Source organism: Oncorhynchus clarkii, chromosome 3 (genome assembly GCF_045791955.1).
Source record: "Oncorhynchus clarkii lewisi isolate Uvic-CL-2024 chromosome 3, UVic_Ocla_1.0, whole genome shotgun sequence".
Lineage (NCBI taxonomy): Eukaryota > Metazoa > Chordata > Actinopteri > Salmoniformes > Salmonidae > Oncorhynchus > Oncorhynchus clarkii.
The window spans coordinates 54,050,076-54,068,134 of record NC_092149.1 but is presented as its reverse complement, the minus strand read 5'-3'; the positions used below and the strand labels follow the sequence as shown (position 1 = coordinate 54,068,134).

Genomic DNA, 18,059 nt, shown 5'->3' with positions numbered 1-18,059 from the left:
TATGCCAAGGAATATGACACCGTGATAATGAATGTTTGGTACCAAACACAACCAAGGCAAGTTCTCACTTCAAATATAAAATGTTGAGAAACCTTGATCGCTTTCTAAAATTTTTAAAAAATAAAATAAAGGTTTGGACATGCAGTTTGAGGACCGCTTTAACTATGGAAATGACAGTGGTATATTCCTGTCACAAAACATCAACACGAGATGTAAGTTGTCAGAACACTCAATTGTGGTGTATTACTCCATCAACTTCTGTCACAAGTGGTTGTCCAATTTCTCTTTTTGCAGAATTTCAGCACATACAGAAGAAAGCAAGTGACAAAAGAGTATAACTTGGAATAGCAGGTAACAAATCGATCCTGCCCATGTTTCTCTCCTTGACAGAGCTAAGATGTGACTTGCCCGCGTCCTACAAGTTCCACAAAAATCTACATCGTTAAGGGGCAATGTTAACAAAAGTCTGTCAATTTAAAAATCACATTTTATTGGCTATTCACAAAAGTAAATTAGGAAGGACCTAGATCTGGGCTTTAGGATTGAACAGTATACACGATTAAAATAATTGAGGAAAAATTTAATGGCACTGATTAACAACTTTCTATTGACATGCACGTCTTCGTACAGAGGTGACGAACAAGCATAATACACTCCTGTTGAAATGAAATTATGTTCAGACGCAGTCAACAAATTAAATCCATATTAAATAAGACAAACCCATTAAAAAAAAAAAAAAAATTATGTTCAGGGTAGAAATTTACCGTTTCCATTTGCATTACAAATTGTTTTCTAGGTTGACATCAAGGTGAACTGTCTACAGTTCTCTTGAAGCCTCCACTGGAATGGAATAAAGTTGTTCTATGTTTTCAGTTAGTTTCTTTTCAAATACAATATTTCATTGAGATGTGCAGTAGATATCATTTCTAAGAACCATTTGCAGTTTTGGCAACCTTTGCAGCTGGAGCATCAGCGTCTTTGCCCGCTCCTGCCAGTGCTCGCTTCTTTGGACTAGGAGGCGCTATTGGAGAAATGTAAGTTAAAAGGAAAACATTACATACTCAATTGTTTCAATGTTTATTTTCTCATTGAAGACTGGTAGAGACATTTGTCTCACCAGAATTCTAACATAACTGCTCTTACCGTCATCATTATCGCCATCATCAAATTTGGTCTTTCTGCCTTGGTAGTGTGATTTGCCATCACGTCCACCCCTGTCCCTTCGTCCTCCTCTCCCCCCTCTCCCACCTGATTTTCGGCCACCTGTAAAGAGCGAAAGGAAATGTTCCATCAGATCAGACAGGAAATATCACCCCCCCCCCCCCCCGGAAATCAGTTACCTCTGCCTCTTTGTTTGTTGAGAGATTCCTGTTGATCTTCAATTATCTTTTTCAGAGTTTCCCTCTCAGCATCTCCCTCCACCACCTCCCAAGTAACATCTTTGTCTTTAATTTTCAAGTTTCCTCCATTTGCTTCTTTGGCCTTATCAAAAGCTTCCTTAGCACTCACTCTGAAGAGGATGGTACCCTTTAAAATAATAATTGATCATTATTTCCTATGCCAACTTAATTTGTGTAATTGAAGGGTGGTTCAAATAGTTTATTACATTGCAATTCTTGCCTCTTTGGCACCCCTGATGAAATCAATCCATTTGATTTGACCATGACCTGAGAAAACCTCGTGAAAGTCCTCTCTTGAAACACTGTCAAGATTGCCTGAGAACTTCAGCAGGCATCCGGTCTGCTCGTCCAGAGATTTCTACAATGCAAAATAAAGCAGAGCACCACTAGTGAGCAACTTTAAACCTCCCTGATTTGGGAAGAAAAACAATACAGAAGGGTCCTGTTCAATAGGAACAAACAGGAGAAAAATAATCTTGAATTTGAGGGGGACTACACAAACTAGCCCAATAAGAACAGACGCCAGTTTCAAAATGTTTAGTCCAAATGAAGACGACCCCCTTCAAAACATACAATGATTTAGTATAGCACTTCCATAGATCTTACCATTTCCTCTTCCTCTGCATGTTTTTGTTTTTCGTCCTTGTCTCTATAAAAGTTAATTTTGCACAATTTACTTTACCATAAGACAAAAATAATATTATTAAGTGTCAGTAATGTGCTCACTGTTTAGCTTTAGCCTTTGCCTCCGCTTTGAACTGTTTTCTATCCTCTGCTTTCTTTGCATGGTAGTCCTCTCTGAAAACAAGAGCAGAGTTAATATACATTTTTCACCAGTATCAATAGGTCATCTTAGAGACGTGGCAATGGTAGCTAAGCCTCCACATACCTTGACAGTACAATCATTTCATTTTCTTTGAATGATTTGGTGTCTGTGCGTCCAAGGAACTGCTTTGATACTTCTTCAGTGTCGAAAGTCAGGAACACGGAGCCCTGAAAATGGATGGAGATGCTGTGTGTTTTTATTAAACATTTCCATCTTAACTGAGGAAAAAAATATCTCCTGCCACATTACCTTGAACTTCTTTTGCAAGTTTCGTCTCATCTGAATGTTTTCTATGACTCCTTTCCCTTTCAGCCACCCATCAATTTCATCAAGCGTCGTCTCCAATGGAAAACCTTTCTGGGAGATCATAGAACATGTTTGACACAGAGCTCCAAAACAGCTGCAAGATCTCAAATCAGTGGCATCTCAAATATTGGAAAACCCAACTTACAATGTACACAGATTTGTGTTTGAGGGCATCTTTGTACTCGTCATTCAGTTCTGGTAAAGGCTTGCTTGAAATTCTCCTGATTTTTGTTTTATCCTCACTCATTTCCAAAAGGCCAGTCTTGGATTTTTTCAGAGACTCAACAATTACGTTGGGATCAGTTGTCAAACATTTCAGTCTGAAAATAAAGGGGAGAGTTAGGAATCATGTTATAAGCAAGCAACTACACTAAAAAAACAAAATTTAAAAAACAATGTAGGCTGAATTAAGTCCCAAATTCCAATTGAGCAAATAAAAGTAAATTGCACAAACCTGTTAAACTTCAGCATAGTCTCCAGAGTCACCCAGCCATCATCGAGCTGCAACTGTTCTTTGAGGAACTTGTCTCTTGGAAGGTTGTGATCACCAAAGTAGTACTTTGAAGATCAAGAAAAACATGTCAATCAGGGATGACCAGCATTATCCAGGTTAGCTGTCATTATAAAACCACCAGCTTTGGTTATACAGCTACAGTAGAATACATTTTGCTATGACAATATACCTCAATCTGTCTTGCCACCTTCTTCTCAAGTTCAGACATAGCTTGATTTTCTGCCATGATGTGACTGGAAGAAAAAAAATTCAGACAATTACTAGATCAAAATGTGACAAATCAACAAGCAACAGTAACCAAATGGGAAATGCTTTAGATACAAGTACTAGCCATGTCAGCTAATTACACAACGGACATGTATGCGCAAGACGTATGCATTGAGAAAAGCTTTTGCTTAAGCTCCGAACACACCAGCAGTTTTTTGCGAGAAATAGTACGCAGCATCATATGGATATGTATTTTTTATTTAACTAGGCAAGTCAGTTATGCACGCAACAAAAGTTCAACATTCACATTGTGCTACCATTTCTGTCAAGCCCTCTACGCATAGTTTGACGCATACGTTCGATAAATCCAACATATGCACCACGCCCAACGCACTGCAACGCAAACGCAGCGTTTCATTGGACATTAATAATGTCATTCTGGTGTACCAAAATGCAACAACACTGTCGGTGTGATCGAAGCGTTACCCACGTTCACACTCCTGGCTAAAGACAGTCATGTTACCCAACCTCCCAATCATTATATAATGCCCATACTGTATGAAGTACTTTGGTTTACTAGTAGTTACAGTAACAGCCTCAATTCAAACAAGTACATGCCCTAAAAGGGCAGTTTACACCATGATGCAGTTTACAGTGAGTCCAACGCGTACTTACATCAAAGATGAACTTACACGGACAAGATAGTCAAGTGACAATTCTAACAATGGAAATACATGTCCTCAAATATGGGAGGCAGGCAGGCGGCGATATCAGTTGGGTCCATTCTAGCCAACGAGGGCAGATAGTTCTGCCTGTTGTTCACACGCCTCCGATATAAAGTCGTTTTTCAAAGTTGCCGAAATGCCACGTGCGACCACTTAGATCAGTGGATTATTAACAAACTAAACATTACGAAAATTATATTTGATCAAATATGCCTCGCGTAGTAAAATTACCAATTACATTTGTTGTTGACCAAATTCGACATTCATTGACCTCAACACAAAAATTATTCCTCACTTCGTTGTCTTATTTTCGTGGACCGATTTTAGGCAGAGTAGATGATCTCGCTTCGCCTCTTCCTCTCTGGCTACACGAACTGTGCTAACTCGTTAGCTTGCTAGCAATCAACTCCTTATTTTCTCCACATGCCTCAAAAATACAAGATAGGGCGGTTCTTTACCAAATAAAATGAATTGTATATGAATATCTACCGCTGTTAAATTGTAACAGATTTACTTACTGTGATAAATTGACCTGCTACCTGCAGAGATGCTGGTTCTTCAGAAGACTTTCTACCACACTACTAAATCAAGTTGGCAAGCAAGCACGTTCTACGGAGAATATTGAGGGCCAAAACAAATTGCTTTCTGCACTGCAGCCGGGGCTACAGCGCCGCCTGACTGCTGCGGAAGTATCTTATGGTCAAAGGTTTTGGTAAATATTGTATTTTTATTTACACGTGTTAATTGATTTGTTAGAAAATATTTGGACAGTAGGCAGAATTCACACATCACACTCTACGAAATCAATGAACATACAACCACCGCATCTATGTGCACCATCTTGTAAGATGGACGTTACATTTATCAAGTAAAATCGGGTGCATGAAGCGCATCAATCAGCCACAAAACAGTTGTTTTAGTTCATCATTTTTTTAAACATTCATCATTTTTTTTAACATTCAGAATCCGATGTCACCACATTTGAAAACGGATTAATTGTGCATACCCCAAACCCTAAGATTTAGATGTAAGGTTGATACCCACCTGGTGACATTTGTGCTTCAAGTGTAGAGATTTGTTTAAAAACTGTGCATTTGTGCATATCAGTGCTTTATCAGGTTAACCAGTATAAAAGTACACAAATGGTAGTGTTAAAGTGCATGAGAACCAGTGTTAGAAGCCATTCAATGTAAGTGGATTGAAAATGATGTGCTATTTTTGTAATATTAAACCAGCAGCAGTCATTTGTCACTGAACATTTGTTTTTGGCCAAATGGTTATAAAGATGCTCTAAATAATGTAACTTTTTGTATAAAGATTCTTAGCACCTGTCACACATGATCAGTATGGAACAAAGGACTTGTATCCATGGGATTTAGTTGAGGTTTGTTGTAAAAGTACATTCAAAGACACAACACACTGTAAATCCAAATGCAGCCCTGTGCTTTCTGGGCTGGGGGGGTTTCCCACAACCTCCCAGGTGTCCAGCTCCGGATCATACTTCTCAATGCTCTGCAGATACGTCCCCTTTGAATAGGAATATCCCCCAGTCACATACAGTGCCTTGCGAAAGTATTCGGCCCCCTTGAACTTTGCAACCTTTTGCCACATTTCAGGCTTCAAACATAAAGATATAAAACTGTATTTTTTTGTGAAGAATCAACAACAAGTGGGACACAATCATGAAGTGGAACAACATTTATTGGATATTTCAAACTTTTTTAACAATTCAAAAACTGAAAAATTGGGCGTGCAAAATTATTCAGCCCCTTTACTTTCAGTGCAGCAAACTCTCTCCAGAAGTTCAGTGGAGGATCTCTGAATGATCCAATGTTGACCTAAATGACTAATGATGATAAATACAATCCACCTGTGTGTAATCAAGTCTCCGTATAAATGCACCTGCACTGTGATAGTCTCAGAGGTCCGTTAAAAGCGCAGAGAGCATCATGAAGAACAAGGAACACACCAGGCAGGTCCGAGATACTGTTGTGAAGAAGTTTAAAGCCGGATTTGGATACAAAAAGATTTCCCAAGCTTTAAACATCCCAAGGAGCACTGTGCAAGCGATAATTTTGAAATGGAAGGAGTATCAGACCACTGCACATCTACCAAGACCTGGCCGTCCCTCTAAACTTTCAGCTCATACAAGGAGAAGACTGATCAGAGATGCAGCCAAGAGGCCCATGATCACTCTGGATGAACTGCAGAGATCTACAGCTGAGGTGGGAGACTCTGTACATAGGACAACAATCAGTCGTATATTGCACAAATCTGGCCTTTATGGAAGAGTGGCAAGAAGAAAGCCATTTCTTAAAGATATCCATAAAAAGTGTCGTTTAAAGTTTGCCACAAGCCACCTGGGAGACACACCAAACATGTGGAAGAAGGTGCTCTGGTCAGATGAAACCAAAATTGAACTTTTTGGCAACAATGCAAAACGTTATGTTTGGCGTAAAAGCAACACAGCTGAACACACCATCCCCACTGTCAAACATGGTGGTGGCAGCATCATGGTTTGGGCCTGCTTTTCTTCAGCAGGGACAGGGAAGATGGTTAAAATTGATGGGAAGATGGATGGAGACAAATACAGGACCATTCTGGAAGAAAACCTGATGGAGTCTGCAAAAGACCTGAGACTGGGACGAAGATTTGTCTTCCAACAAGACAATGATCCAAAACATAAAGCAAAATCTACAATGGAATGGTTCAAAAATAAACATATCCAGGTGTTAGAATGGCCAAGTCAAAGTCCAGACCTGAATCCAATCGAGAATCTGTGGAAAGAACTGAAAACTGCTGTTCACAAATGCTCTCCATCCAACCTCACTGAGCTCGAGCTGTTTTGCAAGGAGGAATGGGAAAACATTTCAGTCTCTTGATGTGCAAAACTGATAGAGACATACCCCAAGCGACTTACAGCTGTAATCGCAGCAAAAGGTGGCGCTACAAAGTACTAACTTAAAGGGGCTGAATAATTTTGCACGCCCAATTTTTCCGTTTTTGATTTGTTCAAAAAGTTTGAAATATCCAATAAATGTCGTTCCACTTCATGATTGTGTCCCACTTGTTGTTGATTCTTCACAAAAAAATACAGTTTTATATCTTTATGTTTGAAGCCTGAAATGTGGCAAAAGGTCGCAAAGTTCAAGGGGGCCGAATACTTTCGCAAGGCACTGTAGATGTAGACATTGATCACTACAGCACCACACTCCATCCTCTCCTTCATCATTGACAACTGCCTCCACACATCTCTCTCTGGATCTCATCCTAGTCTGTCCTCCCAAGTACAGCTTGTTGTTCAGAGAAACAGAGCACAGGCCATACTCTGAAAATATAAAGACAGATTTAGATTTCCTGACTAAATATATTCCATACAAATGAAAATATATGTCCATTTCCTTTGAAATGTGTCATACCTAGATGAGGAGTTATTGTGACAATGATCCACTCATTGATGTCTGGCTTGTAGGCCTGAATTTTTTCATAGGTGCTACCTCCTCTGGTTCCATAGTGGCCCCCGGTCACAAATATTGTGCCATTTACGACACAAGCAGTGGCATTTCCTACACCTTTCAAAGAGGAAGCCTTTTATCAAGAAGAGTGAACAGCGGAACACGGCAAAGCAATAATGATTTCATTAGTACTCAGTGAAATATTGTTCATGTTATTTAAATGTGCAGAATAACTTAAATCATTATTTATAGGTCAATGGCTGAGAATCAGTTGCCCAGACAACCATGTAAAACGGACAAATTCAAGACACAATGACAGTGCAATAGAGCAACACAGGCTTACATGTTCACCTAGGAGTCTTCTCATTGTAACAAACTCCTTTCTGTATAGTTGCTCTATTTATGTTTTCATACTTTGAATCATGTTGGCTGTAGGGAATCATTTATTTTTTAAGGGGTCATAGAATTCAGTCTCAAGTTGAAAAACTCCCCCTCTGTACCCTCCTATAGCATAGATACAGCCATGTCAAGCCACAGAACAGTGGTAGTATCTGGCAGTGATCATGGGGCATCCCTCTGTCCACTCATCGAAATCACCATTATAAATCCAAACTGTGTCGAGGGCTTCAATAGTCTGTTTTATAACCCCGTCACAAATATAGCTCTCATCTGGTCTGTCATACATTTTCCTTGTACCCATATGTTGCTTGTTGGATCCCATATGTGGACTTCAGAGTGGATGCCAATAGCTCCCTCCAATAACATACACACTTGACAGGTTTGTTCCTGCCTGTTGAAGTCTCTTTGCGGTTGGTCTTCAAAGCGTGGATAATAAATGACCTTACTTTTCCTTCATTGCCCAGTAAGCATGGTCTCTGTCCATCCAGGGCAGTCTTGAAGTGCATCTCATCCAGCTCAAGATGGATACAACGGAGTAGTTCCTGGATGTGATCAACGTGGTTAAGAAAGTCATGGGTGAGCCATTTGACCACAGCATCCAGGAGAACTTCATCGTTCCATACGTTGACTGAACTCAGCTTGTCGTAGTCCACCTCTAAGAACTTCTCCTGTTGTTGTATGAGCATTACCCTTCGCATTACCCTCCGTGCCTCCCACTCAGGGCAGATGTGCAGCACAGCAAAAGAGTGCATTCCCAGGCAGTTGTCCACATCCAGGAAGCGTATAAGGAAGTCCTTGCAAGCAGTCTTCAGAGTTTAACTGTAGGTCTGCTGCCTCCAGCAGGCTCTGTACATTTGTCTCAGTGATGCTCACCCTGGAAGTGTATACGTAGTTCACCAAAGCACTCAGAGGGTCATCATTAATCCAAGTCAGTTTGAAGAGGTTGTTTGACCGTGCCTTCATGTCAGCTGTGAACATGACTTTAAAAATAAGAGTGGTGAGCTGACAAAGCTGCCTTGTGACAGTGAAAGACTTGTCCTGTGGCCCATTGTAGGGTGATATGTGTGAATGTCACCTATGTAGAATTCTTTCAGCGCATCCAATAGCTCATTCGGCTGCCGCAAAAGTCATAAATATAGCTTTATTTTCCTCTGTCAGACATGATGGCTAGAAAATGAAGAGAACGTCAGCATTTACTTTTGGGGTGTTTATTTCTGGTGTCCCATTAATTCAACAAGCCTGAGAACAAAAAAAACTAAAGTCTTACAGCATTAAGGTTAAAAGGCACATATATATATATATATATATATATAAATAAAATAGTGTGACTGTACAGATGAACGCCTATATATATATATATATATATATATATATAGGCGTTCATCTGTAGTCACACTATTACAAAACATAGGCTAAAACATTAGGGCTATTTATATCTATCCACGCATGAGTAGGCTACGAGGACGGGAAATGAAGTGTCTCATGTCATAATCAGCAGCACACAACTTCATATTCCTAAATAATTCGATTCCAATCATTAATCTTCAACGCAACAGTCCCTCGTTCACGCGTACCTTTCCACCATATAATGGCACTTTCTGTACTAAACCGGCGCTGTGCTTTTGTTTGAGCGCTCTGACGAGGATTCGCAGTTACCTTAAATTAGCTCAGGACGGTGGCAGCATACCTGTCAGATTCTCTTCCCGCTCTTGTGTATCCTGCTCCATATTACTCCAGTCAGCTTCCCAGAAACTAAAGCCGTCTGCTTAGCTTTATTATTAGCATTCCAGTTATTTCCTGGACACGCATTCTCCTACCATGGAGAATGAGCCTAAACACAGCATCGATGCGCACAAGGAGACTCCAATACCACAAGTGAACCAAAAAACGATATGGTTGGCAGCCTATTTAAATTTAATTGACGATTCCCCCCCCACTGCAAATAACCACTTCCCATTGGCAGTTTTAGCCGAATATGGATTTAGATTGCATAGTCTAACACGAGATTGTAGTGGTGCCATGAACAAGCTCGACGTCAAACCTTGACTAACACCAATTGTGGTTTACAACCTCACTACAACGTAGAATCATCTAAGTGATGGAAATTTGACTTCAACCTTCACGGTTTAAAATGTTTTTGTTGTTTAAAAAAAATCTAAATTACTAAGAGGCTGGTAGTCTGTAACATAACATCTGCTGTCTTTATTGCACCCAAGGGAATACCAAATACTAGTAATAGACTAGTCACCATAGAAACCAAGGTTGCACAGCAAATGCATTCGAGTTTATTGGCAGGTTGAGAGGAGTTGTTTTTTGTTTCCCCATTTCAGCTACCCTCCTCCTGGTGTGTTTTCATTGAGAACATTTACCAAAAACAGACAAAAGGAGAATACAACAAAATAGAAACCAGTGTAATAATGTAACAATTTGATTATTTATTACATATAGCCAGCATCGCTACAATAGAAATGACAGAGGTGCATTTTTTGTAACTTCTACGTGTTTGTGTTGTAAACCAAGTATTGCAATGTTAAAACGCCAAGAAACCATTTTGATTAATTAAAATTTTAGACATTGGAATGCGCTACTGGTCCCTCAGCATTGTAACAATGCTCTCACTGCCATTTACACAGAGAGCTGTGCTGCTTCTTTCACCAAAGGTTTTAAAGCACCAAGGTCCTCCAAGAGAGAGGATAACCCCACACAATACCACTGATCTCCACTACGAGTTGCAGGGGCACTGAATGACTCCATTTCCACCCCTGCCGTGGCCAGCAAACCTGAGGAAAGAGTGGGAGAGAGCCTGTTTAAAATAAATTAAGTTATTCTGGTCATCTGCCATTTACAGCTGGAGAGAAGCTTGCTGTCAAGTGCTAGTTCAGTGTAAACACATCCTGATGTGAAAAGACAGAAAAAGTATGGGTTAAGACTGCATACTGAAAATTTGTATCATTCAAGTAGCGAGAAAGGGCTATACCTAGTGCTGCATAGAGGGATTATTACTCCTATGATTTCGATAAGTCAATCGTGAGGTTACAATGTCAAATTAATTTCTCACCGGTTACGGAGGGCAGGAGCTGAGGAGAAGCCGCGGCCTTTAAGAACAGCAGGTTGCCAGTGAGAGAGATAGGCTGTCGGAACACGCTGTGGTTCAGCTCCAACAAGACTGGTGCACCTCCCTGGACTGAACCAGTAGCTCTGTAGCTGGAGCCGTTGACAGAGATCTCAACCTCACATGCACCTTGAGTCAGACCCTCACTGTGATTTCTGGTTACCTGAGATTTAAAAACAGTCAATCTGATAAATAATCTTGTTACTCAAGACATTAATAAATTACTCTATTACACAAGTTATTAACAGAATATGGCCTTTAGCCAAGTGTCAATGCGGGCCATTTGACCTTGATTCCAGATTCCTTGGCCAGGGTCAGTGAATTGACCAGGTTGGGGCAACTCTTGGAAACATCAGTAAGTAATCCAACCATCACTGCTGAAGTCATGTAACCAGAGGAACCTTTCAAGCAGTCTCCTAGTTTGTGATAATAACAAAAAAGAAACCACGTTCAGTTTGATATACAAGATTATACCACAAGGGGGAGACAAACCAAAGAGCACAACACAACCGGCCCCTAATACCTGTATGCCAGAATGGCATCCAAAGTCTCCTTTCCCTTCCAATCACTGATCTGAGAAGACTGGTTATGAAATGTTGACAGGCTTTCCCGCAAAATTTTAATTTATCAAGCCTGTTCAGCAATTTCAGAAAAAAAATTAAGCAATTGAAGAATATAAGGACAGTCTAATGCCTTGCAGTGCTTACCTTGAGTTGTGATTTGGACTTGGCTGAAGGGCTGTTTAGAGGTGGTGCATGATTTCAGCACAACTCCTACGGCCTCTCCAAGTTTGATCCACTGGTGAGACCCAGGGGAGAATGTGCTTGCCAAAACCTGGGCATTCACCTGCACACATACACCACATGTAATGTGACCAATCAAATGTGGTTTGTGCTTCGTTAAGATAATCAAGATCTATTGTATTGAGCTGCATTGTTTTTCCCCTATGAAATTTCACAAGTAAGGCAACCAGTTTTACAACACTTCATGTGGAAAACTATTTGTGTTGCCAAGTATGACTCAATATTGAATATACATTCTTGCAATGAAACCATCAGAATACTTTGAACAATTGAGGGTTACATTGTTTTCAAGGTCAGAAAGCAGTTCTTTTTTTTTTTTAACTCTTGCAACAGTGAAACCATCAAAAGAAAGAACCCATTAGAATCAGTCACCGATAGGCATTTGCTTGACCGTAATAGAAAAGTGTAGAACTCACTGTCACGCCCTGATCGGTTTCACCCGTCTTTGTGATTGTCTGCACTCAACTCCAGGTGTCACCCGTCCCTGGTATTTATTTCAGTGTTCCCCGTTCATCTTCTCAAGCAGCGTGTTTTTCAGTGCTCTTTCGATTCGCTCTTTTGCTAGTCCTCCCGGTTTTTACCCTTGCCTGCCTTGACTCTGAACCCGCCTGCCTGACCATATAGCCTACCCTGACCTCGAGCCTGCCTGCCACTCTGTACCTCCTGGACTCTGACCTGGTTATGATCTTTTACCTGTCCATGACCGTTCTCTTGCCTGCCCCTTAGATTATAATAAATATCAGAGACTTGAACCATCTGCCTCCCGTGTCTACATCTGGGTCTCGCCCTGTGCCCTTATACTCACTGCTCCAACCAAGCCCTTGCCCATCACCATGTCCACAATCTGCAGAGCGATGTCCTGTCCACAGCGTGCCTGGGCCTCCTTTGTACTGGCACCCAAATGAGGACAGCTAATCACATTGGGATGGTTCACCAGGGCACGGTTCTTTGGGGGTTCCTGGGAAAGAATGGAATACCATGATGTTAGTGAATGTCAATACAGGGGTAGACAAGTAATACCAAAATGGAACTTAATGTTTGGGTGGTTTAAGTGATGTGATATTCTTGCCTCAACAAAAACATCAAGGCCAGCCCCTCCACACTGTCCAGACTCCAAAGCTCTGAGGAGAGCATCCTCATCGATGATGCCCCCGCGTGCACAGTTCACGACCTTTACACCTTTCTTGCACTTAGCAAATGAGGTGTCGTTCAGTAGTCCTAGGAGAAACAACTTTACCTCAAGTGGAAAAGCGCTTTTCACCCTCCAGTACCACAACCATGACACTTCTGTAAAACTCACCAGCTGTAGAAGGCATGAGGGGCGTGTGGACGGTGATGTAATCACACTGGGGCCACAGCTGTTCCAGGGACATCTGATCCACCCCCCAGGTAGCAGTCACCTCAGGAGGAGTGATTGGATCATAGCCGATGGTCTGTCGAAAGCAAATTCAGTTAGTATTTAGATGATAATACAACAGTAGGCAGCTTTGAAAGATTCTTTTTACTTTTCACAGGATTTTGAACTGACCTTCATGCCAAAGGACTGCATTCTGGTGGCAACTTCCTTTCCAATTCTTCCAAGTCCAACTATTCCAAGTATTTTGCCATACATCTCTGCACCCATGAACTGCGAAATCATTAACACAACTTTGATCCAGGTCCCTGAGGAGCGTGAGACTACACAGATTTAAAGATCAGATTTGATTAGTGATGACTGGCTGAACACTGGGGTAGACCACGCGACAGTAATTGCTTTGTGTGTCAAATTGAAACTGCTAATGAGGGAAACCAAAATACTCAACCTTTTTACGATCCCAGTTCCCTGCCTTCATGGACATAGCTGCTTGTGGCACATGTCTAGGAAGATAATGATTTTGAATGGAGTTAATCAAATTTTTCTGTAAATGTATGAGAAGGACAATGCATTCGGAAAGTACAGTGGGGCAAAAAAGTATTTAGTCAGCCACCAATTGTGCAAGTTCTCCCATTTAAAAAGATGAGGCCTGTAATTTTCATCATAGTGAACTATGACAGACAAAATTAGAAAAAAAATCCAGAAAATCACATTGTAGGATTTTTATGAATTTATTTGCAAATTAAGGTGGAAAATAAGTATTTGGTCAATACAAAAGTTTCTCAATACTTTGTTATATACCCTTTGTTGGCAATGACAGAGGTCAAACGTTTTCTGTAAGTCTTCACAAGGTTCACACACCTGCTGGTATTTTGGCCCATTCCTCCATGTAGATCTCCTCTAGAGCAGTGATGTTTTGGGGCTGTTGCTGGGCAACACAGACTTTCAACTCCCTCCAAAGATTTTCTATGGGGTTGAGATCTGGAGACTGGCTAGGCCACTCCAGGACCTTGAAATGCTTCTTACGAAGCCTCTCCTTCGTTGCCCGGGCGGTGTGTTTGGGATCATTGTCATGCTGAAAGACCCAGCCACGTTTCATCTTCAATGCCCTTGCTGATGGAAGGAGGGTTTCACTCAAAATCTCACGATACATGGCACCATTCATTCTTTCCTTTACACGGATCAGTCGTCCTGGTCCCTTTGCAGAAAAACAGCCCCAAAGCATGATGTTTCCACCCCCATGCTTCACAGTAGGTATGGTGTTCTTTGGATGCAATTCAGCATTCTTTGTCCTCCAAACACGACGAGTTGAGTTTTTACCAAAACGTTGTATTTTGGTTTCATCTGACCATACGACATTCTCCCAATCTTCTTCTGGATCATCCAAATGCTCTCTAGCAAACTTCAGACGGGCCTGGACATGTACTGGCTTAAGCAGGGGGACACGTCTGGCACTGCAGGATTTGAGTCCCTGGCAGCGTAGTGTGTTACTGATGGTAGGCTTTGTTACTTTAGTCCCAGCTCTCTGCAGGTCATTCACTAGGTCCCCCCGTGTGGTTCTGGGATTTTTTCTCACCGTTCTTGTGATCATTTTGACCCCATGGGGTGAGATCTTGCGTGGAGCCCCAGATCGAGTGAGATTATCAGTGGTCTTGTATGTCTTCCATTTCCTAATAATTGCTCCCACAGTTGATTTCTTCAAACCAAGCTGCTTACCTATTGCAGATTCAGTCTTCCCAGCCTGGTGTAGGTCTACAATTTTGTTTCTGGTGTCCTTTGACAGCTCTTTGGTCTTGGTCATAGTGGAGTTTGGAGTGTGACTGTTTGAGGTTTTGGACAGGTGTCTTTTATACTGATAACAAGTTCAAACAGGTGCCATTAATACAGGTAACGAGTGGAGGACAGAGGAGCCTCTTAAAGAAGAAGTTACAGGTCTGTGAGAGCCAGAAATCTTGCTTGTTTGTAGGTGACCAAATACTTATTTTCCACCATAATTTGCAAATAAATTCATTAAAAATCCTACAATGTGATTTTCTGGATTTTTTTTCTAATTTTGTCTGTCATAGTTGAAGTGTACCTATGATGAAAATTACAGGCCTCTTTTTAAGTGGGATAACTTTCACAATTGGTGGCTGACTAAATACTTTTTTGCCCCACTGTATACAGACCTCTTGACTTATTCCACGTTGTTACATTACAGCTTTTTTTACATGGATAGAACAAAATAATCCCTCAATCTACACACAATACTTCATATTGACAAAGCAAAAACAGGTTTTTAGAAATGTTAGCAAATTTAAATAAGTATGCAGACCCTTTACGCAGTACTTTGTTGAAGCACCTTTGACAGCTATTACAGCTTCAAGTATTGGTTATGACGCTACAAGCTTGGCACACCTGTATATGGAGAGTTTCTCCCATTCCTCTCTGCAGATCCTCTCAAGCTGTCAGGTTGGATGAGGAGCGTCGCAGCACAGCCATTTTCAGGTCTCTCCAGAGATGTTAGATCAGGTTCAAGTCCGGGCTCTGGCTGGGCCACTCAAGCTCATTCAGATACTTGCCCCGAAGCCACTCCTGTGTTGTCTTGGCTGTGTGCTTAGGGTCATTGTCCTGTTGGAAGGTGAACCTTCACCCCAGTCTGAGGTCCTGAGCAGGTTTATCATCAAGGAACCTTGTACTTTGCACCGTTCATCTTTCCCTCTAACCGGACTAGTCTCCTAGTCCCTGCCGCTGAAAAACATCCCCACAGCATGATGCTACCACCACAGTGCTTCAACGTAGGGATGGTGCCAGGTTTCCTCCAAATGAGACGCATGGCATTCAGGCAGAAATAGTTCAATCTTGGTTATATCAGACCAGAGAATCTTGTGGTCAGAGTCTTCAGGTGCCTTTTGGCAAATTCCAAGCGGGCTGTCATTTGCCTTCTGAGGAGTGCCTTCCGTCTGGCCACTCAACCGTAAAGGCCTGATTGGTGGAGTGTTGCAGAGATGGTTGTCCTTCTGGAAGGTTCTCCCATCTCCACAGAGGAACTCTGGAGCTCACTCAGAGTGACCATCGGGTTCTTGGTCAGCTCCCTGGCCCTTCTCCCCCAATTGTTCAGTTTGGCCAGGCAGCCAGCTCTAGGAAGTCTTGGTCATTCTAAACCTCTTCCATTTAAGAATGATGGAGGCCACTCTTCTTGGCCACCTTCAATGCTGCAGACATTTTTTGGTACCCTTACCCAGATGTGTGCCACGACACAATCAAGTCTCGGAGCTCTTCAAACAATTCCTTTGACCTCATGGTTTGGTTTTTGCTCTGACATATACTGTCAACTGTGGGACCTTTATCTAGGACAGGTGTGTAACTTTCCAAATCATGTCCAATCAGTTGAAGTTACCACTGGTGCACTCCAACCAAGTTGAAGAAACATCAAGGATTATCAATGGAAACACGATGCACCTGAGCTCAATTAAGTCTCATAGCAAAGGGTTTGAATACTTATGTAAATAAGGTATGTTTTTTATTTTTAATACATTAGCAAAAATGTCAACCTGTTTTCGGTGTCGTTTAGGGGTATTGTGTGTAGAAAGAAAAAAAGCTACATTTTTAGAATAAGGCTGTAATTTAACAAAATGTGGAAGGAGTCAAGGGGTCAGGATACTTTCTGTATAGTGCAATGAAATGCACAGAGGTATTCTGTTTTCATCTGTTGTAGTGTCTTACCTTGAGAGGCTCATCAAAAGGGTACATGTCAGCTCTGCAGCACTGATGGTGTTGCCACTTGGTGTGCTAAAAAAATATAAATTTACACAATAGTCTAATGTTTAGGGAAAAGCCAGATCTGTGGTGATTTGATTTTAAACAAAACTGCATTGAAACTACACACTGATGCATAAACTCATAATTTATTTTCAATTACACTTACTTCATGACAATGATGCCCTTTTTAGTGGCAGTATCTACATCTACGTTGTCAACGCCAGTCCCAGCTCTTCCAATGATTTGGAGGTTACCAGTAGCATTGATGACATCAGCTGTCACCTTTGTTGCAGATCTAACGACAAGGCCATCATAGTCCTGGAGAGGGAATGAACAGACAAAATGAATTGCATAGTGACATTGCATGACAATCGTCTGTTGTTCATTGGAGTAGTTTGAAGAAGTTATTTATGACCTTACAGTTGTAATTTGTGCATGCATCAAACTCATTGAAATTATTGATTTGGGCATTACATGGTGTCAGATTAGCAGCCTTTGGGCTGATGTAATTGATGTATAGTCCAACTTTTGAAAGTACTAGGTAGAAAAGATAAAAAACCCCGGTCTAAATGTGATCCTGGTGTTTAAATCGGCCAAACGAGGGAAATCTGTAAATCTCTGGCGCAGTTGCATCAGATTCCCAAGAAGGCGGTACTAATGATCGACACCAGATAGGAACGCACAAGCAAGACCTTGCTTTTATCATCTAAACTGCAACGGATTTAAATAATATACTGTTTTCTGAAACGCAGAAATCGTTGCGTGTTACTTCAGAGACACGAGGTTATTCAACCAATGACCAAACGCGATATACTTTTTCCGTATTATAAATTAGATACCAACTGTGAAATGGTTGTTGCACATTTTAGATAGACATTGTGCAACAAAAATGTAATGGATGCAAAATTAGGAAAATATGTAAACCCCTACCTTGATCTCTGCAATCAAGTCATCCTTACTCATGTTTTGCTTCTCCGTAACTTGGATTCCATTTTCTTGCAGGATCTTCTTACAACAAGGATCAACACTTTCACTGATTAAAATGCGTTTAATGGATATTGGGGCCATTTTTTCTGTTCTCAACAGCTACGGACAATTTCACAGATGGGGAACCTTTATGTAAACTGCTGGTAGACAGACACTGAGAAGTTCTCAATTCAGTTGGTTTTGAATGAACATTTCGGATAAGGACTGCCCCATTCAGTAAACCCGCCTCT

General features: G+C 41.2%; 2 protein-coding genes and 1 pseudogene across 2 annotated transcripts; all 3 read right to left on the bottom strand.

The window, feature by feature from the left end:
• Positions 1-467: 467 nt before the first annotated feature.
• On the bottom strand, positions 468-4,613 carry LOC139397920 (lupus La protein homolog B-like). The gene is made up of 12 exons (XM_071144264.1): positions 4,497-4,613; positions 3,216-3,279; positions 2,987-3,090; positions 2,678-2,852; positions 2,476-2,583; positions 2,290-2,393; positions 2,127-2,198; positions 2,007-2,049; positions 1,621-1,758; positions 1,341-1,527; positions 1,144-1,263; positions 468-1,021 (listed from the first exon to the last, which is right to left on the bottom strand). Exons 2-12 carry the CDS (start codon positions 3,270-3,272, stop codon positions 927-929), a joined length of 1,203 nt encoding a protein of 400 aa, XP_071000365.1. The 5' UTR covers positions 3,273-3,279; positions 4,497-4,613; the 3' UTR covers positions 468-926.
• A 686-nt stretch (positions 4,614-5,299) lies between these two features.
• Positions 5,300-10,457, bottom strand: LOC139385690 (kelch-like protein 23; annotated as a pseudogene).
• Positions 10,248-18,030, bottom strand: LOC139406022 (phosphoglycerate dehydrogenase). The gene is made up of 12 exons (XM_071148485.1): positions 17,773-18,030; positions 17,009-17,160; positions 16,807-16,872; positions 13,550-13,604; positions 13,276-13,374; positions 13,048-13,180; positions 12,817-12,965; positions 12,553-12,705; positions 11,652-11,790; positions 11,233-11,360; positions 10,891-11,107; positions 10,248-10,612 (listed from the first exon to the last, which is right to left on the bottom strand). The coding sequence occupies exons 1-12, from the start codon at positions 17,908-17,910 to the stop codon at positions 10,458-10,460; spliced, it is 1,584 nt and encodes a 527-aa protein (XP_071004586.1). The 5' UTR covers positions 17,911-18,030; the 3' UTR covers positions 10,248-10,457.
• Between the last annotated feature and the right edge of the window lie 29 nt (positions 18,031-18,059).